At 45.1% G+C, this 24,054-nt stretch overlaps 1 protein-coding gene across 1 annotated transcript in view; it reads left to right on the top strand.

The window, feature by feature from the left end:
• The window catches only part of DPH5 (diphthamide biosynthesis 5), a 42,786-nt gene that overhangs the window by 4,999 nt on the left and 13,733 nt on the right, over positions 1–24,054 (top strand). The window contains exon 4 of the mRNA XM_015407749.1: positions 4,920–5,028. Coding sequence (XP_015263235.1) covers positions 4,920–5,028 — 109 coding nt within the window. The remainder of the gene's footprint in view (positions 1–4,919; positions 5,029–24,054) is intronic.

Below are 24,054 nucleotides of genomic sequence, written 5' to 3'. Positions count from 1 at the left end.
AGGTGTTGCCATTAGTCCAACAGATCCATGTGACATAACAAAGTAGGTGGATGACACCTGACGGCTGAATTTTCAATTACACTGCTGCCAAGGTAATAAGAGCCGTCAAGTTGCCACCAACTTATGGCAACCCCGACTAGGGACTTTCAAGGCAAGTGAGAAGCAGAGGTAGCTTTGCCAGTGCTTTTCTCTTTAGAGTCTTCCTTGGTGGTCTCCCGTCCAAGTACTGACCCTGAGATCTGACGAGACCAGGCTACTCCATGCTGCCTTCACTCCAAGGCAATAATTATAGAGGTACACATTCAGTTCTTAGAAGCCTCTCCAATAGTTTTGGAGTACCCCAAAGGGATGCTATGTCTATTCTTCAAAATTTCAAGTTCTAATTTTATTTATAATTTGTCTCCATTGCTATTATTTATTGTTACAAATAAGGAAAAAAATCGTAACAACTGTTAAGAAGTGGTGCATGCCATTGCAGATGTAAAATTACACCTTGTGTAAAACAAGCTAAGAAAAAGGAGGGAAGGGGATTCACACAGGGGAGGAAGGAGTGCACTAGCCATAGCCGATCATGTCCACACGGATGTAGCTTCTGGAAACACATCTTTAGATAGAAATACACACTCATATTTCTCTAGATACATACTGTTCTGTGTATCTAGGGAAATATCTAGATACAGCTGTTGAAGTCCATGAGCTTGAGTGTAGCTTTGCTCAGGATGGCACCGCAGAATTTGTTACGATTGTGCAAGCTGTAAAGAATTCCCAGGTTGCGTCCTTCTTGCATGGGATTCGTTTGTTGCTGGAGACTCTTGCCTATGCTTGTTCAAAGGCCTTTCTATTTCCTGGATGCAAACCCTGTGGTCGCTTTTGAAAAGTAATGCTGCCTATCTGTTGTATGCATCTTCCTAGTGGGTTTCATGTGTTCCAGCCTTATGTGGACATCTGGGTCGTTACCAATGATTTCTCAGTTCAGTTTATTAAGCCTCTTAGTTCCATTTCCTATTCCCGTCGGAGGTGGCAGTCCTTCTGCCCTGACCTGTCAAGCATCATCAATCTGTAACGTCAAGCCACAGAGAAGAGGGCTTTGTCTCCAGCTGGCGAATCAAAATTAATATGGCGGAGGGGGGGAGCCACTGGGGAAATGTAATCACCGTACACCCCGTACAAGGGGTTTCTCTTCATAAAGAGGGGTATGTTTTTAAAAAGAGTAATTTATGTAAATATAGTTCTGCAGGACATCAAGAAGGGTGGAGGGGTTTTTTGATTGAACGGGTACTTAACTGCAGATGATGCCAGCCTTTGAGAGTTAAAATCATTGCCACCATTCAAGCAAGCAGGGCCGTGATTAAAATCTCGGGCTGTCTAAAAAATGTAAGCCTGTAGTCTCTTCTGCTGCAGGGATATCTCTGCAACAGAAGGGACTAGAGACTTAACTTTTCCAAAAGAAAGTTGGGAATTCACAGAGCCTGTTACGCTTATTGTTATAGCGGTCTTTCAGTGTAACGGTATGAAATTGCCAGTTTAAAAGGAAAAAATGTAAAAAGCCTCTGTGGCCCAGGGTAAGAGGATGGCTGCTGTCGGGTGACTGGGGCAGGGAAACTGTGGGGCAAACCTTCCACCCAGAAGCCCCATTGCTGCTGCGCTGTATTGTTAACCACACCAGCCACAGGGAACCACACAAGTTTTTTTCCTGTGCAGAAACTGCCCAGGACTCCAAAAGAGACACTTTTGACTGAAGCTGGCATGCGGAGGTTTTGCATAAATATTGTGCTGGTAATGGCTGGGACCAAAATTCAAGGACAGGTTCTTGGAGTGTACCCAGAATTCAAAGGCCAGTTTTGGGTTTACCATAGAATTTGGAGCAATTGGAAAGGCAAAGGCATGGAAGGATGATGAAGGGCAGGAAGGAACAATGGAAGCAGATACTACTGGAGCCGGGATAGGCAACCCCTGTCACATGCACCAGTGCTTGTTTGTGTTTGAATTTCTGTGAGAAGTGGGGACTCTGTTTTGTTCAGAATGAGCCCTGAGACTCTAAGACAAATTGCACACCAACACTTGGCTTTGTGATGCCGCAACAGCCCTGCCTTGTCTCTTCATAAGACTGCAGAGCTTGTTCATGGTGTGGATCTCTAGTCTACGGCTACTTTTGCTGGAGGGCCACACTGAGAATGGAGCAGAGTAAAGGTGATGGCCAAAGTCCCAGTTCCCACCCAGTAATAATTCTGCAATTTAGTCATAGGTGTCGCTTACAACACTGCTGTTTTTGCTTCTGACTTGGCAATGGTGATGGAGGGAGACCAGTGGCAGCCCTCGAGGTGTCCAGTTTTTGACTTGTGAGCTTCTGTCTGTTGCTCTTTAATTTACATTTTAAACCCCTCAATGTTAGGAGCTAGCCAAAGGAACTAAAAACTACGCAAGTGGCCAGTCCTGTTCATAGCAAACTGGAGGAGAATATACACTACTAAAGGAACAAAACAATAAAGGAATTCAGTTCAGAATCAATGAATAGTTTTCAGGCAGCAGGAAGGAAAAGAGATGTCTGCATCAACTTTTTTTTTGCTGTTCAGAGGACTAGCAAAACTTTCCTTTTTCTCCCCTACCTGACAAGTCACTTAATAATTAGAGAAACTCGAGGCAGGCAGCAGTGGATGTAGAGCTTTATTTTGGAGATCAAATAGGTTCCCAACAAAGAAGTCTTCAAGCCCCTACTTTGGAGTCCAAGATATGGCTGCCTGCCCACTGCTGCCTGGCATGTGCTTCTCTGTCTCTAATTACATTATTTGGGGGGAAAGGGGGGGGGAACAGTCTGCTGGTCATCCAGGAAGAACAGTTGACGTAGACCTCTCTTCTCTCCTGCTGTCCTAATCCAGCAAGCTTATTTTTAACAGCATTCTTTTATTCCTTTCCCCCCCTACCCACTTCTCTCCTCTTCTCTCCTGCAATGAGAGGGGACTCTTGCCGTGCCATTGTAAGCAGAGTTACCGTAGTCTTAAGTCCACCGAAGTCAGTGCATTTAGAAGGTTTTAACTTCACTTTGGATGGCACTGTTGGATCCTTTTAAACCTTTGACTGAGCAGTGAAGGATGTGGACACATTTCTCAGCCAGAATTTAGACAAATGATAGTGATGGAACAACATCTAGCCAAAGAGGAACTTTTGGGACCTCCTGTGAAAATGAAGCTGCAACACTGGGAAGCACCTGGGACCCCCCTGCAGAGCTGCCTAATGGCCATTTTCAACCAGATGCCTCCCGCTGCTGCTGCCAACTCACCCCTGTGGACTGGGCAGCATTGAACTACGATATCTTTGGGAAAAGAGGGCAGCTGAAGCTATTGTTCAGATCTGGGCTTTATTTAAATGACTTTCCATACTTGGTTACATAATGCAATGAATATGATGGATGTGCACTTGGACAGCAGCCTTTACAAAGGATGCGTTTTCAGTATTCAGGCCTTTTCAGACGTAACCTGTTCCATCGCGCCTACCCTTGCTTTTTTAAAGTGCTGATATTTCTTGTACAAACAGCTTAGTGTAAATTAGTGGCAGCATATATTTAGATGGGTGACCCTTTGAGTCAAACCTCAGCCATTAATCAATTGAACAGGGGGCTACACCTCCCTAGCTGGACCGTCCTTCTGAGCCTTCATTTGCATGCTGTTGGTACATGCTAGTTCTGTTCCCTTGACTTCTTGCAACCTTTTGTTTCTGCAAACCCCCCCCCCCAAGAAGAGAATTATTTTTCAAAGCCACTGAGACTTAGGAGGGGTGGGGATGGGTACAATGGGCCTTCCCCGAAGCCCTGAATAGCACTTTTGAATGTATCATGAAAACAAGCATTTAGAATACTGGTGCAAATGCAGAGCGTGCATGCAAAGTTTCTCTTTTACAATTACGGGGAGACCTGTTTCCTCAGTAATTAGGAGGAGGATTGGAGTCGTGCCGAAGTTAGTCTGTGCACTCAACAAAGCTGATGTTTGCCAGTCAACAGATGTCCTGCAGTCCTTTGCAAGAGACAAAGAAACAGTGGAACATCCAGTTAGCGGGGGAAATTTGCTTTATTAAAGGGAAAAAATGTAAAAGGCTTGCATTTTGACAGTTTAGTTTGCTGTGCTTTCTGTTTTAGCTAGTTGAATGTAGAAACCCTTTTGGTATTTGACATGGAGAACTCAGTCCTGCTTCCCCCTTGGTCTTCTGAACAGCCTACTGAAATACATTAAGTATACACTTGTGCCCATGTGTCTTTTTAAAATCAGTCTATACAGTCCACGGAATTAAATAGCCAAGGTGCTTCTGGACTGTACCACCTTATGTTGTGAATGGTGAGAATAGCAGGGGTGCTGGGCATATGTCGGCATTTCCGGTAGCAAGGGGTGAAGTGTGGAAAGGCTTCTCCACATCTGGCCATGTGTGTCAAGGCTCCCTGGCCCAATGCTGTTTGTGTTTTTCCTCTGGGAAACACCAGCGTGAGATCAATACACAAATCTGTGTGCTGGAGGCTAAAAAACTGTGAGCTAGCTCACACTAACTCAGCTTAGAGGGAACACTGGTGCTGGGCATATGTTGGCATTTCCTGTAGCAAGGGGTGAAGTGTGGAAAGGCTTCTCCCCATCTGGCCATGTGTGTCAAGGCTCCCTGGCCCAATGCTGTTTGTGTTTTTCCTCTGGGACACACCAGCGTGAGATCAGTACACCCACAGCAGTTGTGCTTGCTGTCTAAATAATGTTGGTACATTTTATTATTTAAAATCCCATCTTTCTCCACAAGCAGGCTTGTTATTTGTGAAGCTGTGTATTACTGATTTATTGTAAGGTCCGCTGTGAGAGGACTGACTCAGATGGGTCCTAAATGAATTGAAAAGCAAGCCCCGCCCCCCCAAATCCCATCTCCCATAACCCGCTGCTTCCTCTCCACAGGGCGACTACGCACAGTGACCTCGTTCTCCGAGCAGTGAAGCTGGGGATTCCCTACCGAGTGATACACAATGCTTCTATACTCAATGCCGTTGGCTGCTGTGGTTTACAGGTAACTTGCTTGCCTCCGTGACATCAGCCGAAACCCGCCGTCCATTTTTGCTACGAGGATTCTGGAGAATGCAGGTCATGACATATCAACAAATCTTCAGGAAGTGGCTGTGGGAGTTATGCAATGTCTGGCCTGGTTTTCAGAATATGTTGGTTCCCCCCCCCCCCCCCGAAATTGCTGCAAAATGTTTCTCATGATGTAACTGAGCCTTTTAAGAGCAAGCTTTCTTTTTCTTACCCTGTGTATGTGTGAAATAGGAATAAGCAGTGCGGTTCTTCATCCTTCAGTACAGAAACTGGTGGTGTCTCAGGGCCGAACTACATGATACTTTTTTTGCATGTAGGGTCTAGGTTAGTGGTATAGTGGTTAAGTGCGTGGACTCTAATCTGGGAGAACCGGGTTTGATTCCCCACTCCTCCACTTGCACCTGCTGGATGACCTTGGGCAAGCCACAGTTCAGGCACAGCTGTCCTTGAAAAAGAGCAGTTTCTGTCAAGAGCTCTCTCAGCCCCACCTACCTCACAGGATGTCTGTTGTGGGGAGAGGAAGGGAAAGGAGATTGAAAGCTGCTCTGAGACTCCTTCGGGTAGTGAAGGGCGGGGTATAAATCCAATCTCTTCTCTTCTAGGTTGCCCAGATCTGACTAGCTTTCCCTAAAGCTACACAGCAGTTGCAGGGAATGTCATGTTAAAAATCGGCAGGAGCCCAATTCAGCTGGGATGTGGTGAGAGGAGGGGCTCCTGCCTTCCACCTCTGTTCCATATTCCCAAGCCGAAACAGCCCTTTTGGAGCAACGAAGCTAGTACATATTTTTTTAGTATTATTATTTGCTTGGTTACTAAATATGAAAACTTTGCTCCATTTTCAGTCGCAAAGTTTAGGATCCATGTACACACATACACACACCACCTTCTAGTGAATCAGGACATGGGGGGCAACTGGGGGAAGAATTGGGACCCTGATTGGTGGAAGAGCTACTGAAAAAGAGATCTCTAACCACAGGACGGGGGTGGGGGAGGAAGGGATTTCCTTAAGGGGGTGGGAGACCCCACATGCCTGCATAGGCAAGCCCTCTTGGTCATTCGCTGGGAAGAGTGGGAGGGAGGGGCCAAGAGGGTGAGGTGTGACAGCTCTGAACTTGTTGATTTGTGCAAATATTGGTGCCAATATCTCTGCCCACCACTCAGCGTTTGCTTTGAACAGCTCCGCCGGTGTCGGTTCCAGGAGCTTTGGACTGGTACTCTGACTCCTTGCCCAGTTGCCATACAACAGTGACCATCACCTCCTTTCCCCTTTTTAATTTAATTTTTACCTCTTTCTGTATGCTGAGTTGAATCCCGTTCATCCACTGCACTAACAGCAGCATCTTCCCCGGATTGAAGGAATCCGTAAAGTGCAGACTGAAGGCTTGGCAGCCTTCATTTGCCTTGGGAATGAGCAAGGTGTTGTTGTCGTTCAGTCGCACAGTCGAGTCCAACTCTTTGCGACCCCATGGACCACATCATGCCAGGTAGCAAGGTAGGGAGGAGGGTATTTAACTCTTTTCCTTCTGCTCTGTTTTGCAGTTCAAACCCAGAGCATGGATCTATTGAAGTTTTTCCATGGACAGAATGATAATCTGAAATTATGTGTGATTTTCTCACCTCCCCATCTCTTGTGGCAGCCAGGAACAGCACCCCTAACCATGGATGGTTCAGGGAGGGATTCATGTTGAAGCTTCCCGCTTCATTATTAGCATTGGAAAGGGGAACCTGTTTTCAATTGATCCCCCTCCACAATGCTAACAACAGAATAGGCTAACTGGTTTCAAATAGCAAGACCAAACTATTGAAGGATTAAAGTTGTGGGGAGGGGGAGGGATGGAGATTGTAAGCCGCTCTGAGACTCCGAGTAAAGGGCAGGGTATAAATCCAACTCTTCTTCTCCTTCTGCAAACTGAGGCTGCTAGAGTCTACAGTTTGCTTTCTAGGGATAGAGGAGGTCCGCGGAGACGTGATCTTTGTCTCATCCATTTAAGCCCTCCGGGGCTCCGGAGAGAGGCGGAGAGCCGCCTTGCATCAAGTCATTCTACTGCCAGTTGCTGGGATCGTCTTAAGTCTGTTCCACTTCTGAGCCTTTGGGGGAAACTGCCTACGCTGTCCTATGTCTCCTTTGCAGCATGCATGATAGAAAGTTGTTTGGTTGGGTTTTTTTAATATGAAAGCAGATATTTGCAGGTTTTATGTTGTTCGTGTTGAGGTCATGGTTGTAATGATTTTCTTTTAACAGTCCCTATAAATATAGAGTAGCAATGCCAAGACTAGCACCGATTGGCTTTCTGCTTCATGAGAAAAGGGCTACGGCTGCTGAAATGGAAAAGATGACCACAGGAAAAATATCTTTTGATCGATAGCACTGGGATGGATGGGGTTTTCTTTTTATTATTTTCCCATGATTGGCTATAGAAACCCCAGAAGTTGGACTGGGGCAGCTATTTGTTGCCCACTGGGACAAAATTACTTTGCAGTCTCGTGCTGCTGGTCCAAGATGAGAGAAGATGTTTACAGGATATTGCAAACTGTTTTTTCCCTGCGTTGTGAGATTGCAGTCCGTCATGCAGGCATTGTTGGCTCTTGAGTTATAGTGGCTCTTGGTGTGTTGTCATGGCTGTTTATAAAAACCTAGGTTGTCATCTTTACACTCTGTTAACACAGAGACTGGTGGAAGGTGGAGCTATGCTAATAGTAATTTCTCCACACTGATTGTATTTACATTATTCATTAAATTTCCCCCCTGTCCTATCTCCAAGAAGCTCAGAGCAGCATAGAGGGGCTCTCATTTCCTCTGTTTTAGCCTCACAGCACCGGTTGAGTTAGTCCAAGTATGAGTGACTGGCCCAAGTATACCCAGTGTGTTTCATGGCAAGCCAGGATTTGAACCTGGGTCTTCTTGGTCTTGGTCTGACACTCTACCACATTTACAATACTGGCTCTCTATCCCTTGTTTATGTAACAAGTTAGTAAAAAGTGGTGCGTTGGAGAATCGCCTGCTACTTGCATATGACAAAGCCTTCAGTCCAAGTAGCTGTACCGCCCCTGTCTGCCAAGCCATCAGGCCTTGACCTCTCTAAGAGCAGAAGCACATTCCAGGTCAAGCAGAGAAGAAAGGAAGGCTTCTGGCCTGCCACTTCAGTATAAGGGGGAAGGGGGAAATGTTGGAGGCTCTCCTGTCTTAACATGCATACACGTCAAACTAATGGGGTTTTTGCAAATTATTTACCTAGTGAAGATGATTTGCAGTTGGTTTGCTGCAAAGGAAAGGAAATACATCTAAGTGCAGTGCCTGTTAACTTAAGTTGAGTGACTACAGCAAGATATAGCAAGGCCCACCAGCTCAGATGGAATTGTACAGTGACTTGGCCAAATTACTGGAAAATAGATCTACCAATGGCTGGTAGCCCCTATCTGTATAGCTGAACAACCTGTCAGTGATCAGAAACCATGTACTTGCTAATGCCATATGACATGGACAAAGTAGAAGGCTCAAAGCTATCACTATATAGATAGTGCTTTCTGCTCAAAGCTGTCACTATATAGATAGGTACGAGGCCTGTCTACCAGCTTTCTAAATTTGACGTTCATTGGTAGATTTTTCCTTAGAATAGTAGCCATTCCAGCTCCTAAAAAAGGGGGTGGCTTTCTTTCTTTGTATGTGGGTAAGGGTGCGAAGTTTAGATCTGATTGTGATGCACAGCTTCATACTCCAGAAGCGAAAAACAGGAAACACCTTGGTAAGCTCTTTTGAAAACATGTCGGGTGAGCCGAAGCTGGTGGTTGCTTCTGTCTGGGAAGGGCAGCAGCTGTGCCTTTGCTAATCACAAAAGGGCCAGTGTACACAATGATGGTTGTGGGGTGTGGGACGACGTCTCGTAAGGTTTTTTTTATAGCGAGTTTCACAGAGTGAGGAGAAATCTCCAGCTCGTGATTCTTGAACTTTTTGAAGGTGGCAGTGATTGGACGGAACAGTCCTCTCTCGTGTAGTGAGCCTTTTTTTTTTTTTACTGTTTTTCTGTCATGTGAGCTGGAGCTTGCTTTCAGTCTGTATAAATTCACCTTTGAAGGCCATTTTAGTGCCGCACAGCCCAGCTAGCTGACCTTTGCATGTGGATTGACTCATTTCTGCACAATGAGATGGAAGAATTTTGGACTGAACTACTTCAGGTGGCAGAACATTTTGTCATCTTAAAAAAAAAAGACCTTTCTCAATAAAGTGTATGTACCCAACATGGGGAAAATGTTAAGTGTAGTATGCGTTAGAGACAGAGGCGACATCTTAAGAAGCTTATTCCAAAAATACGACCATCCTCACGTGCATCTGACGTAGTAAAGTCCAGTGGTGAATTCTGGAACCTCATTGCATATAAAGGGTAGAATGGCTGTCAGATGTGAGGATGTCGTCTGCTTGTACCATGTTGCTTCGGATGGAATTTTAATTGTCATTCTCATTTTTGTCCAACTAGTTGTGACAGGAGCAGAATCCAGGCACAAGGAGAGGGGTCAGTTCACTGAAATACTGAAAGGAAATATTGGGGACGTGTTTCGGAATGTATATGGGATAACCTGGGTACTGAAAATGAAATATATATTTTGGCAATAGGGTAGGAGTTTCAAGTGCTTGAGGCCACTTTCTTTATGCCAGTCATTCTTACCCTTTAATTCACAACTACCCATCAGGGACACATCATTCTCATCAAATGCCTGCCCTCCAAGCTGTAAGTCAAAAAGTTAGGACGTAACACACAGCACTCCAAACTAAGCAACTTTATATAGGAATATTTGATATATGTAGGGTTGCCAACTTTGGGCATATTGGGGGGGGGACTACTAGTAGTCCAGCATCCCCTGGCATCACAACATCACTTTCAACATGAACTAGAAGTGATATCAGCATTTCACAGTGATGCTCTAGCATCCATTTCCCCCCTAGGATGTGACACTGGAGACATTTCCTGCTGGAGGGGTGGGGGTGGGGCTCCTGCGAAAGCAACCAACTTCATGTTAGGTTTGATTTGTATTTTTGTACCACTTTGTTAAAGGCCTGGGGGAGAAATAGGGGATTTTATCAAGGTGTGCTGAGCAGGGGCTGTGACTGTGACTCAGTGGAAGAGTATCTTCTTGGCAATGCAGAAGGCCCTAGGTTCAATTCCTGGCATCTCCAATTAAAAGGACCAGGTATTAGGTGATGTGAGAGACCTCAACCTAAGTCCCTGGACACCCATGGCCAATCTGAATAGACAGTACTGAGAACATAAGAGTAGCCCTGCTGGATCAGACCAGTGCTCCACCCAGTCCAGCATTCTGTCTTACAGAGTAGTTTCTCTGGACGGCCAACAACGGCATAGAGGCCGAGGCTTTCCTCTGATGTTGTCTTCTGGCTCTGGGATTTAGAGGTTTAGTGCCTCTGAACGTGGAGGTTCCTCTCAGTCACCATGGCTAGTAACCACTGGTAGACTTATCCTCCATGAATCTATCTAATCCCCTTTTAAAGCTGTTTATTCCTGTGGTCATCACCAGTGCTCCCTCTAAACCAGGGATGTTGAACTCATTTGTTATGAGGGCCGGATCTGACATAAATGAGACCTTGTTGGGCCGGGCCATGTGTGTCATAAAATGTAATGCCAGGTGGTGGAGATATAAACATTATAAAGGACACAAACACAAAGGTTTTTTTTTTACTTAAAATAAAAACATGCTTAAAACATTAGCACTCTTGCAATATTTTGTTTATTTAACAGTGTCTGATAACTGACACCTCTTGTTCTGAATTATTGCATCAAAATGTCTATGCTGTTGCAATCTTGACTATGCTGTTCAGGTGTGCATCTGTAAGAGCTATCACTATATAGATAGTGCTTTCTGCTCAAAGCTGTCACTATATAGATAGGTACGAGGCCTGTCTACCAGCTTTCTAAATTTGACGTTCATTGGTAGATTTTTCCTTAGAATAGTAGCCATTCCAGCTCCTAAAAAGGGGGGTGACTTTCTTTCTTTGTATGTGGGTAAGGGTGCGAAGTTTAGATCTGATTGTGATGCACAGCTTCATACTCCAGAAGCGAAAAACAGGAAACACCTTGGTAAGCTCTTTTGAAAACATGTCGGGTGAGCCGAAGCTGGTGGTTGCTTCTGTCTGGGAAGGGCAGCAGCTGTGCCTTTGCTAATCACAAAAGGGCCAGTGTACACAATGATGGTTGTGGGGTGTGGGACGACGTCTCGTAAGGTTTTTTTTATAGCGAGTTTCACAGAGTGAGGAGAAATCTCCAGCTCGTGATTCTTGAACATTTTGAAGGTGGCAGTGATTGGACGGAACAGTCCTCTCTTGTGTAGTGAGCCTTTTTTTTTTTTTTACTGTTTTTCTGTCATGTGAGCTGGAGCTTGCTTTCAGTCTGTATAAATTCACCTTTGAAGGCCATTTTAGTGCCGCACAGCCCAGCTAGCTGACCTTTGCATGTGGATTGACTCATTTCTGCACAATGAGATGGAAGAATTTTGGACTGAACTACTTCAGGTGGCAGAACATTTTGTCATCTTAAAAAAAAAAGACCTTTCTCAATAAAGTGTATGTACCCAACATGGGGAAAATGTTAAGTGTAGTATGCGTTAGAGACAGAGGCGACATCTTAAGAAGCTTATTCCAAAAATACGACCATCCTCACGTGCATCTGACGTAGTAAAGTCCAGTGGTGAATTCTGGAACCTCATTGCATATAAAGGGTAGAATGGCTGTCAGATGTGAGGATGTCGTCTGCTTGTACCATGTTGCTTCGGATGGAATTTTAATTGTCATTCTCATTTTTGTCCAACTAGTTGTGACAGGAGCAGAATCCAGGCACAAGGAGAGGGGTCAGTTCACTGAAATACTGAAAGGAAATATTGGGGACGTGTTTCGGAATGTATATGGGATAACCTGGGTACTGAAAATGAAATATATATTTTGGCAATAGGGTAGGAGTTTCAAGTGCTTGAGGCCACTTTCTTTATGCCAGTCATTCTTACCCTTTAATTCACAACTACCCATCAGGGACACATCATTCTCATCAAATGCCTGCCCTCCAAGCTGTAAGTCAAAAAGTTAGGACGTAACACACAGCACTCCAAACTAAGCAACTTTATATAGGAATATTTGATATATGTAGGGTTGCCAACTTTGGGCATATTGGGGGGGGGGACTACTAGTAGTCCAGCATCCCCTGGCATCTCAACGTCACTTTCAACATGAACTAGAAGTGATATCAGCATTTCACAGTGATGCTCTAGCATCCATTTCCCCCCTAGGATGTGACACTGGAGACATTTCCTGCTGGAGGGGTGGGGGTGGGGCTCCTGCGAAAGCAACCAACTTCATGTTAGGTTTGATTTGTATTTTTGTACCACTTTGTTAAAGGCCTGGGGGAGAAATAGGGGATTTTATCAAGGTGTGCTGAGCAGGGGCTGTGACTGTGACTCAGTGGAAGAGTATCTTCTTGGCAATGCAGAAGGCCCTAGGTTCAATTCCTGGCATCTCCAATTAAAAGGACCAGGTATTAGGTGATGTGAGAGACCTCAACCTAAGTCCCTGGACACCCATGGCCAATCTGAATAGACAGTACTGAGAACATAAGAGTAGCCCTGCTGGATCAGACCAGTGCTCCACCCAGTCCAGCATTCTGTCTTACAGAGTAGTTTCTCTGGACGGCCAACAACGGCATAGAGGCCGAGGCTTTCCTCTGATGTTGTCTTCTGGCTCTGGGATTTAGAGGTTTAGTGCCTCTGAACGTGGAGGTTCCTCTCAGTCACCATGGCTAGTAACCACTGGTAGACTTATCCTCCATGAATCTATCTAATCCCCTTTTAAAGCTGTTTATTCCTGTGGTCATCACCAGTGCTCCCTCTAAACCAGGGATGTTGAACTCATTTGTTATGAGGGCCGGATCTGACATAAATGAGACCTTGTTGGGCCGGGCCATGTGTGTCATAAAATGTAATGCCAGGTGGTGGAGATATAAACATTATAAAGGACACAAACACAAAGGTTTTTTTTTTACTTAAAATAAAAACATGCTTAAAACATTAGCACTCTTGCAATATTTTGTTTATTTAACAGTGTCTGATAACTGACACCTCTTGTTCTGAATTATTGCATCAAAATGTCTATGCTGTTGCAATCTTGACTATGCTGTTCAGGTGTGCATCTGTAAGCTGCAAACCTGCGATGACGCAGCAGCAGCAGCAGACAGCCAGTTCCACTGCGGGCCTGATAGAAGCCCTCTGGGGGCCTGGTCTGGCCCCCGGGCTGCATGTTTGACACCCCTGCTCTAAACTGTAGAGTCTTGTGAGCAATAGTTCTACTTTGTGAGCTACTGGCATAAAAGTTGTGAGCAAGTTATTTGGCTACTGCATAAATTAGTTGGCTCTGGAGCATCCTTCCTAAGCTAAGACAAAAATGTGTGAGCCAGAGGCCAAAAAACTGTGAGCTAGCTCACACAAACTCAGCTTAGAGGGAACACTGGTCATCACTACATCCTCTGGCAGTAAATTCCACCTTTTAGTCACTCTCTGCATAAAGAAGTATTTCCTTTTGACGATAGCCCAATGGTTTGACTCACTGTAAGGCAGCTTCAGGTATGCTCATGGGAACTTGCCTCCACTGTCTGTGAGAAGCAAATGTCCCCTACAGTTCTGCATGTGCCCCCCCCCCCCCAATTTGCACATCTCCCCAATGGGGCCCTTATTATACTCTGATTGGTTTTGTCTTGTTAAACAACTTCTGATTTGGGGGTAGGGAGGACTTTTTTTAAAAAAAGTAAAATCGACCCCTCAATAAGGAGATGACAAAATGTCCTTGACAGATTTTGGTAAAGGCTGTGCACGTTGCCCTCGTCAGTCTTATGCGTGCTGAAGGAAGCAGTTTGCTGTGCATCTGTAAGAGAGAAGGGCCGGTCACACCCATTGGCAAATTATGGTTGGGTCAGCATTTAAGAAGTTGTGATGTGGCAAGTGTATTGTAATTGAAATGTATTTTTATCATTTTGGTGTCAGTATTCTGTAGCCTGCTCCGAGCATCTGGGAATGGTTGGATCACCATTTAAAATGCTCTACCAAGGAGAGAACTTTTCTCTTCGATGTCTTGTGCACAGAGACGAGATTTTCTGGTTTTCCTGCTGCTGGTGTGACTGCAGGAAAAGTGCAGCAGCAAATGGGGCCTCCACATTGCAGATTTCTCTGCAGTTTCCCTGCCCCAGTCTCCCAGAAGTGGTCACACACACACCCATTCCCTGGGCTACCGAAGCTTTTGCCATTTTTAAAAACCTGTCAGAAGAATATCATATCAATATACCATTATAACAATAAGTTAGCATGTTCTCTGAATTTCCATCTTTCATTTTTTTAAAAAGTCTCTGGTGCCTTTCCTTGTGAAGATATGCCTTATTCCTTGTATCTCCACAAGGGAGGGGGCTAGAGACTTCTTTAAATAATGAAAGCTGAGAATTCAGAATACCTGATGCTATTGGCCCATTTCTTCATCTAGCATTCGCTCTGCTGTTTTACCAAACCCACGTTGGAACAGAAGTTCCCCTCTACGTTGCATGCCACTTTCGCTTTCTTTGTCGGATTTTATGGAAGTCTCCACACTGCATGCCGGTTTCACTTCCTTTGATCTCTTGATTTTATGGTACTGTCTGCATAGAGTTATGGCCGTTCTATGGCTATTCAGGGGTGACTCTGCAGTCAGTATGGTGTTGGCCTGGGGTATTTGAATGTGGTTTTGAGCCAAATCTTTTTCTGTTCCAGTGTGGAATTGGTAAAACAATGGAGTGAGTGCTAGATGCAGAATGGGCCTTCGTTACAAATGGTATATTGTTGTTGTTCAGTCGCACAGTCGAGTCCGACTCTTTGCGACCCCATGGACCAGATCACGCCAGGCCTTCCTGTCTTCCGCCGTCCTCTGAGGTTTCCTCAATTTCATGTTCGTTGCATCTATGACACTGTCTAACCATCTCATCCTTTGCCATCCCTGTCTTCTTTGACCTTCAATGGTATATTGATGTAATGCTATTCTAGTGCCAGGTTTTTTTAGATAAAAAGGCCCCCTGATGGCAGGGGGAGGAAATAGCTACTTTGGGACAGTCTCAGGGAAAGTGGCTCCCATGTGGGCCAGAAGGGGAATAAAGGGCCACACCAGTCACTGAGATATAAAAATAAGGCTGATAGTGCAAATAAGGGGAAAAAATATATTACTCACCCAAAAGTTCCCACCACGTTCTGCCAACAGGCTTCTTCAAGGGAATCTGTTAGCCTTACAGAGTTCCTTCAACAAGAGTACAAGATGAGTAACAATTACCAATTCCCATGTGGGCCAGAAAATCCACATTTTCCCACCCACATAGCAGCCATCCAGGCTTTACTACAGTCTTTCCCAAAACTTTGGAGTGAAGCCAGACTGAGAAAGATTGGAGAAAACCTCAGAGGTGCAAGAATGCATCACAATGCTGTGGGGAAGGGGGGGGGAGAGACACTTTTCTTAAAAACTAGCAATAGCCGATGTGAAAGACCCCTTGGAGTCCCTCTGCAGGCTGTACCTGTGCGTAGCAAGATCAGCAACAAAGATCTTTTTGCCTTCAATTCAAACAGTGATTGCACAACCTTTTTCGACATCTTAGGCAGGGATAGGTGGCATTCTGAAGAAATGCATTCCAGCTGATGCAGCAGTAATTCTCGACAAGATACTAAAAATAGATATCTGTATTTTTAAAGGATTACTTCTTGATTTTTGTCAAGCTGTTGCATTAGTGAGTATGACTATGAATTTATCTTTGTTCTATTTATTTTATGCAAGAGGCCAGCAGAAGGAACAAACCTTCCTCTGAAAACTCTTCAAAGATGGAACCTTGGCTCCCTTGCCGTAGTGCAAAGTGAACTAGCTAATTGTCCCTTTTATTAGTGTATTAATGACAGATTGGAAATGTGGATTTCTAGTGTGATCTTAATTGAAGGATTTCCTTACAAGGAACTATTTCATGTTCTGCATAGATGCACATGATGTGCACCTCTTGATTCAGGCAATGTGTTTCAGATGATTCTGAAAACAATTGATGTGGTCCGTCAGTACCTTTTACAAAATCACTCAGACGGAGACCCTGCAATATTATGAAATGAACTAAATGGCCATGTGCTCAGGAGGTGTATGCAGCCATGTGCCAAAAGCTGTATCCAGGTTTAATCTTGCATGAGCCAGAAGAAGCATCACAGCCTGTTTCACATGGTGCCGCTGCCATGGTCTGATGTTGGAACTGGCATTCCGCACAGCGTGGGGCAGCCATTGAGAATGGCATCCCCATTACTTGTTCTCTGATCCTGTAACATGCAGATATGTTGTGCAGGGCCATCAGATCACGTCGTTCCCCACTGATACTCCCTCCATATCAGCCAATGATTAGCGGAAGCTCCATGGTTGCAAGTAATGTTCATTCTGCTCTGTGATGCAAGTTCGGGTGCAAGTTCACCAGTCTTAATGACTGCATGACCCTGATTGTCAGTCATATAGTAATGCATGCATTGGCCTTAAGATGTGATGTCAGCAGACCTGTATGCAGATTTCAGGTTTTCCAGGGAATACTTAATAGGTGGTGTGGTGGGGGCATTTAAGTGCAGCAGTAGCAGGAAGGGAAGAGTTGAACACCCATCCCCTCCCAGCTTTTTCTGCAAATCCTCTTATTTTAGTCACACATCTCTAGCTAGGGCTCAGAGACTGAAAGTGCTCCCTGCTGGGAAAAGAACAGCTTCAAAACAGCAGATCGAGTTCAAAAAGCATGAGTGCAAGCGCGTTGGAGTCCTGTGTCCCCACCCCATTCAGCATTTTAAGCCAACCACCACTTTGTAAGCGATTGACAGGGCTTGCATTGAATCCTGTCATGTCTAGTTGCAACCTCAGTCCCGCTTCCAAGTTTGACATATCAGTGTTTGACATTAATTTCATATAAGAAATTCCATCAGTTCGGCAAAAAATAGTCTGTTGGATTCCCATCTCTCTTCCACAAACAAGATAGATCCAGGTGGGCAGCCCTGTTGGTCTGAAGCAGGAGAAGTGTTTCTAAATTTGGACTCAAAATTTGTTCCAAAAACAAGAGAGAAGTTAATAACGTTTATAATATAGCACCACTTCGCCTCCCACTTCTTACCTCAAACCCCAACAGCCACCCACATAAAAATGTCACACCAACCTTCAGGAAGACACTTCGACAAGTTTCTAGGGGAAGGGAGTTCCACATGGGCAGCCATGGTGAACATCTTTGTGCAACTTGATACTCCAGTAACATTTGACGTGGTAAAGCAACCTTGGGGACTTATGCTATTTTGGATTCATATCACTGCTGAACAAGTTGAGCAAAGGAGCCACAGGGAGAAGGCTGAAGTTCGTTCCTTATTCCCAGTTCCTTATTCATTCCTTATTTGCATCTTATTCATGAATTCATCCAAAAACACGGAGGAGAGTTTGAAAGCTCTGAACCCCAAAATAAGACTTGGACCCCCAAACGTCATACACCCCCATGTTCAGCGAACTCTCCCCTTCGAGGGGACATATGCTGTGTCCTGGTCCAAAGCGCAGTTCTTGCGCCAGCTACTGTAAAGTGAGGCGCCCCCAGGACAATCACACAGGCAGATACTGGGGCCAATTTGTACCCCAAAACAATCTTTGGACCACCCCAAAGGACTCATCCCCATGCTCTGAAGACTATCCCCTGCAAGATTACATACAGTGATGCCCGGTCCAAATACTGGTTCTGGCGCCACGAGCTTCTATTCAGAGTGCCTCCCAAAGGCCTGTATTTCAAAGAAGATTTGAATAAGGAAGTGACCCCTGTACCCAAAATACAGATTGGACCACCACATGTCATACACTTCCATGTTCAGCGGATTCTCCCTTTCGAGGTGACTTATGTTGTGTACTGGTCCAAAGCGTGGCTCTTGTGCCAGCTCATCCAAAATGTGGTGCCCCCAGGACAATCATACAGGCAGACACTGGGGCCAAGCTGCCCCCCCAAATAATCTTTAGACCACCCAAACTGACACATCCCGATGATGTGGAGACTGTCCCTTTCAAGATGACATACAGTGATGCCCAGTCCAAACACTGGTTCTATCACCATGACCTTCTATTGAGTACCCACCAGAGGCCTGTATTCCAAAGAAGATTTTAATAAGTAAGTGACCCCTGTACCCAAAATAAAGATTGGACCACCACATGTCATACACTCCCATGTTGAGCGGACTCTCCCCTTTGAGGCAACATATGTCGTGTACTGGTCCAAAGTGCAGCTCTTGTACCAGCTCCAAAGTGTGGTACCCCCAGGACAATCACATAGGCAGACACTGGGGCCAAGCTGCATCCCAAAACAATCTTTGGACCACCTCTACTGACACATCCCCATGATCTGGAGACTGTCCCCTGCAAGATTACATACAGTGATGCCCGGTCCAAACACTGTTTCCCGCGCCATGACCTTCTATTCGGAGTGCCTTCCAAAGTCCTGTATTTCAAAGAAGATTTGAATAACAAAGTGCCCTCTGTACCCAAAATGAAATTTAGACCTACACACTTCACCCGCATGTTCAGCAGACTCTCCCCTTCCAGAGAATATATGCTGTGTCCTGGTCCAAAACGTGGTTCTTGTGCCAGATGCTCCAAAGTGTGGTGCCCCTAGGACAGTCACATAAGCAGACACTGGGCCGAGGCTGCACCCCAAAACAATCTTTGGACCACCCCAACTGACACATCCCCAAGGTCTGGAGACTGTCTCCTGCAAGGTGACATACAGGGATGCCCGGTTCAAACACTGGTTCTGAATTGCCATGAGCTTCTATTCAGAGTGCCTCCCAGATGCCTGTATTTCAAAGAAGATTTGAATAAAGGGCCCTCTGTACCCAAAATGAGGTTTGGACCCCCACATTTCATACACCCACATGTTCAGCGGACTCTGTAATTCGAAGGAACATATGCTGCGTCCTGGTCGAAAGCGCGGTTCTTGTGCCAGCTGCTCCAAAGTGTGGTTCCCCCAGGGCAATCACACAGGCAGACAGTGGGGCCTGGCTGAACCCCAAAACAATCTTTGGACCTCCCCAACTGACATATCACCACACTCTGGGGACTGTCCCCTGCAAGATGACATACAGTGGTGCCCAGTCCAAACACTGGTTCCAGAGCCATGACCTTCTATTTGGAGTGCCTCCCAAAAGATTTCAATAAGGAAAGGGGGGAACCTTTTCCACTGCAGAGTGAGCCCCCCAATCTCAAATTTCAACAATACAGCATCTAATTTACACATGTAGACTGGTACCAGAGCTCGCAACACACCCTGATGCCAACTTTGCTGCCGCATACACCCAGACAACATAGTCACTGGACCTAACAACATCAGCTATGCCCTCTCAGGCTTATTCACCTGCTCATCTCCTTATTCAAATCTTCTTTGAAATACAGGCCTTTGGAGGCACTCTGAATAGAAGCTCGTAGCACCAGAACCAGTGTTTGGACCGGACTTCACTGTATATCGTCTTGCAGGTGACAGTCTTCAGAGTGTGGGGATGTTTCAGTTGGGGTGGTCCAAAGATTGTTTTGGGGTGCAGCCAGGCCCCATTGTCTGCCTGTGTGACTTCCCCGGGGGCACCTCACTTTGGAGCAGCTGGCGTAAGAACCACCCTTTGGACCAGGACACAGATTATATCTCCTCGAAGGGGAGAGTCCACTGAACATGGAGATGTATGAGATGTGTCAGTCCAAACCTATTCCGGGATGTAGTGGGCAAACAGTCAAACCAGTTCCTTATTCAATTTTTTTTTTAAAACATGGGGTTCTTGCGTGCACCTGAAATGGAAGCCTGTGGTTCTGGAACCAGTGTTTGGACCGGGCATCACTGTATGTCATCTTGCAGGGGACAGTCTCCAGAGCACGGGGATGAGTCCTTTGGGGTGGTCCAAAGATTTTTTTGGGGTACAAATTGGCCCCAGTATCTGCCTGTGTGATTGTCTTGGGGGTGCCTCACTTTACAGTAGCTGGCGCAAGAACCACACTTTGGACCAGGACACAGCATATGTCCCCTCGAAGGGGCGAGTTCGCTGAACATGGGGGTGTATGAAGTTTGGGGGTCCAAATCTTATTTTGGGGTTCAGAGCTTTCAAACTCTCCTCACTGTTTATGGATGAATTCATGAATAAGACCCGAATAAGGAATGAATAAGGAACTGGGAATATGATACTCTGTTGGACAGTATGAACAATTTAAAATCAAAGGAGAATTTGGGAATCCAAAACATAGAGTTGACCTGGTTACAGAATATGCAATTGAAAGCAAGATTTAAGGAAGATGCAAAAATTGGTTTCTATGGGAATGCGACAGATCTAGATAAGGTATGGCTTACATCAGAAGTGCAACTGATTAAAAGACTATATAGTCTCCTATTAGAGCGAAACACACAAGAGGAAGTTATATGGGCCAGCTTAAGAGCGTGGAATAAAGACCTAGGGTATAGTATAGACGAGAGTAAATGGCTAAAGGTGTGGGAGATAAATTTGAAAATCACGAGGGCCACAACATTTAAAGAAAACATCTATAAAGTTGCACATAGGTGGTACTTCTACCCTTCAAGACTGGCAAAATTCTCAAAAACTGCGACAAATATATGTTGGAAATGTCATCAGAGCATAGGTACATATTTCCACATGTGGTGGACGTGTGTTAAGGCTAAGGGTTACTGGGAGAAAGTTAAAAAAATGTTAGCAGAAGTTATGGAAGTAGAAGTACCCTTACGACCAGAAATTTTTCTATTAAATATTATACCAGAAACGGGGGGGAAAGAAAGAAAAAATCTGCTCCTTCATTGTATAACGGCCGCTAGAATATGTTACGCTAAATATTGGAAATCTGAGAAGTCTCCGGATAAGATAGAAGTGTTGCAAAAATGGTTCGAAGTCGCAGAAATGGATAAACTATCAAACATGCTAGACGGGAAAGATGAAGATACAGTTAATAAAAAATGGAAAAGACTATTAGAATGGAATATTCAACAAAATGGTTAAGAGGAAATAGGACAACTTTAAGAGGAAGACTCAAGGCTGTTTGCTCGTCTGTGTTAATATCGATTAATATGAGATGTTATGTTTTGTTTGGTGTGGGTGTTTGGGAAAATCAATAAAAATATTTTTTTAAAAAAAAAAAAAAGGAACTGGGAATAAGGAACCAACCTCAGCCTCGTGCCACAGGTGGCTCTCTGCCATGAAAGCTCACTGCGTGACTTTGGCCAGTTGCTCTCTCTCACTCCCTCCCCAATTCACTGTGTTGTTGTGAGGATAAAATGGCGGAGGGAAGAACAATGTTGAAAGATGCTTTGGGTTCTCATTGGGGAGAAAAATTGAGTATAAATAAACAGAATTTGTAGAAGAGGGGATATGGCGCAAGTGCAACTTCTTGAACAAGCACAAGATGCTGACCCGGTTGAAGCTGGCTCCTCTGTAGGCTTTTAAAGTACGGGATCCCTGCCCTCCTTTTTTTGTCACGCTCAGCTGATATGAGTGCACAGATGGTAAACATGACAGTGCATGCTGGGTCAATAGATGAAATTCTAATCACATTGAATGTGGGCACACTATTTTGCTGACCAGGACTAAAGCTAACATGGCAGTAGCTGGGATCAGGATTTAGCCTGTGTTAATTTAAACGTTCCTTTTGCACTGCGGCCGTAGCTGAAGCAAAGGCATCAGTGCTTGCAAAGAGCACATTGGAAAGCTTCATGTGGCCCAGCGGAGTTTAGCGCTTCCTGTTGAGGGCTTTAAAAACACAGATGTCCCTGTTTGCACAATCGGTGCAGCTACTGATTTAGTTGCATCAGGATGCATGCCTGCTTGCTGTTCCATGCCGGCATACTTCATGCCTGCAACAGCGACAAAGACTCACTCTGACATGTAACCCTGCATAGAATTTGTGCAGCCCCAAGCAGAGTCACACTCTTCTGAGCCCACTGACCCCAGTGGACTTAAGGCCAAGCTACACAGTACAATTTCTAATGAGTCAGGTCTGGGTTCCCTGAACCTAGCTTGCTTTCCTGGCTGCTACAAAGCAGCCACAGAGGATACCATTTTAAAAGTCCGCAGGTGGGCCCGTAGCCAGGATTTTTCTTAGGGGGGCAAATTTTTTCTTAAGAGGGCAGCTTAGCACAGTGGAGAGTTATGTGTCTGTACAGAACTGCCATGCTTATACTTCTAAATAATTAAGTCAAGGGGTCCCCCAACTAAGTCAAGTGGTGTTTCACTCACAGTTATCACCTGAGAGGAGAGGGAGAATTACTGGAATCTGAGCTGCTGTGTAAAAACCTTGACTTTGTGATATAGAGCCATTCCCAGCTAGTATATTGGGTCTGAACACAGAAACTTCAGCTTTGAAGCTTCCTGCATGGCCTTTGACAAGTCTCCAACTCAAAGAGTTGTCACTAGGGTAAAACGAAAACAGTACAGTAGCCTATATTGTACAGCAGGGTGTGGTAAAAGCATTCAACATGATGCCCTTGGGCAACATTGCACCCACCAGCACCTTTTTGGGTGCGCACCACGTGTTTTTAGAAAGTGGGTAGGGCCAGGTAGGACCTTTGCCCAGCAAGGTTCTGGTTGACAACTGGAGATTTGATGGCCTGTGCCTGTTTTTTTAAAGCATTGCTTTGGTAGCAGCTGCCACCACAACACTTGGGGGACTGAAGCTAAGGTTGGCAATTATTGTATGGCTGGTGCGGCTTCCTGCAGCAGCCATTTTGTGGCAGCCATTTCGTTGCTTCATGACAGAATTCCAGATGTGCCCACAGTCTCAGAAAGGTTGGGAACCACTGTCCTAAATCTTAGAAGGGTAATATAGAAAAACCTGATCACTTTCAGCACAAGGCCAAATCAAATTAAGACACTCACAATGATTTTAAACTCTCTACTTAAGATCAAAATGATTAAGCTAACTGCACCATGTGTTGTTAGTTAGAGAGTGGAAATGAAATATAGGCACTACTTGTTTAACAGAGTGACTGTAAGCACTGATGTTTAAAGTAAAAAAAGTAATGATTATCTTATCAGTGGAAGCACAGTAAACCAGGTCATCATTTTGCCCCATTTGGATATCACAACAATATGCAGTTTGTTCCAGACATGGAAAGCGAAGCCAGTTTGGTGTAGTGATTAAGTGCGCGGACTCTAATCTGGGAGAACCGGGTTTGATTTCCCACTCCTTCACTTGCACCTGCTGGATGACCTTGGGCAAGCCATAGTTCTTGGCACAGCTGTCCTTAAAAAAGAGCAGTTTCTGTCAGAGCTCTCTCAGCCCCATCTACCTCACAGGGTGTCTGGTGTGGGGAGGGGAAGGGAAAGGAGTTTGTAAGCCGCTCTGAGACACCTTTGGGTAGTGAAGGGCGGGATATAAATCCAATCTCCTCTTCTTCTCTTACCAGAAACACATGATAAACATGACCTCTAAAAGGCGGGTTCAGATAGACCCCAAACAGCTCGACAACCAAGCATCCTCAAAAAAAGAAAAAGACACTCATCTATCCGCTCTTGCTTCTTGTGTTAGTCTCATGCAAAAGAACCCACTTAGCAACTTCGGATCACATGGTCTCAGGGAACACAGTGCCTTTGTAAAGGACTAAGGACTGTGACTCTATCCCCAATCCTCAGCCAACAGCAGGTTGAGTCAGATGGGTCTCCTCGTCGCAAGAGAAAGAAGTTGCATTTAGATGCAACAGCCATGTATCTTTGTAGTGTTCCCAATTTGTTGTTTGCTCTTATAATTTCAGTCAACCTGAAGCTGTAAGTGTTTTTTTCATGAAAGAGAACCATTTTAGGAGCCCTCTGTTGAACTGTAGCTCACATCTAAGACCCTGACTCCACATGGTGGTGGCAGCCATGGATGTTCATGTGACCACCCTGTTTACATGTAAAACGGGGAGTTGGGAGGGTCTGATTTTTATGTTGAAAGGTGCATGTG

Source organism: Gekko japonicus, unplaced genomic scaffold (assembly GCF_001447785.1).
Source record: "Gekko japonicus isolate JY-2015 unplaced genomic scaffold, Gekko_japonicus_V1.1 scaffold2204, whole genome shotgun sequence".
In the NCBI taxonomy this organism is placed as follows: Eukaryota; Metazoa; Chordata; class Lepidosauria; order Squamata; family Gekkonidae; genus Gekko; species Gekko japonicus.
The sequence above is the reverse complement of the archived record's forward strand: the minus strand, read 5'-3'. Positions and strand labels throughout refer to the sequence as shown.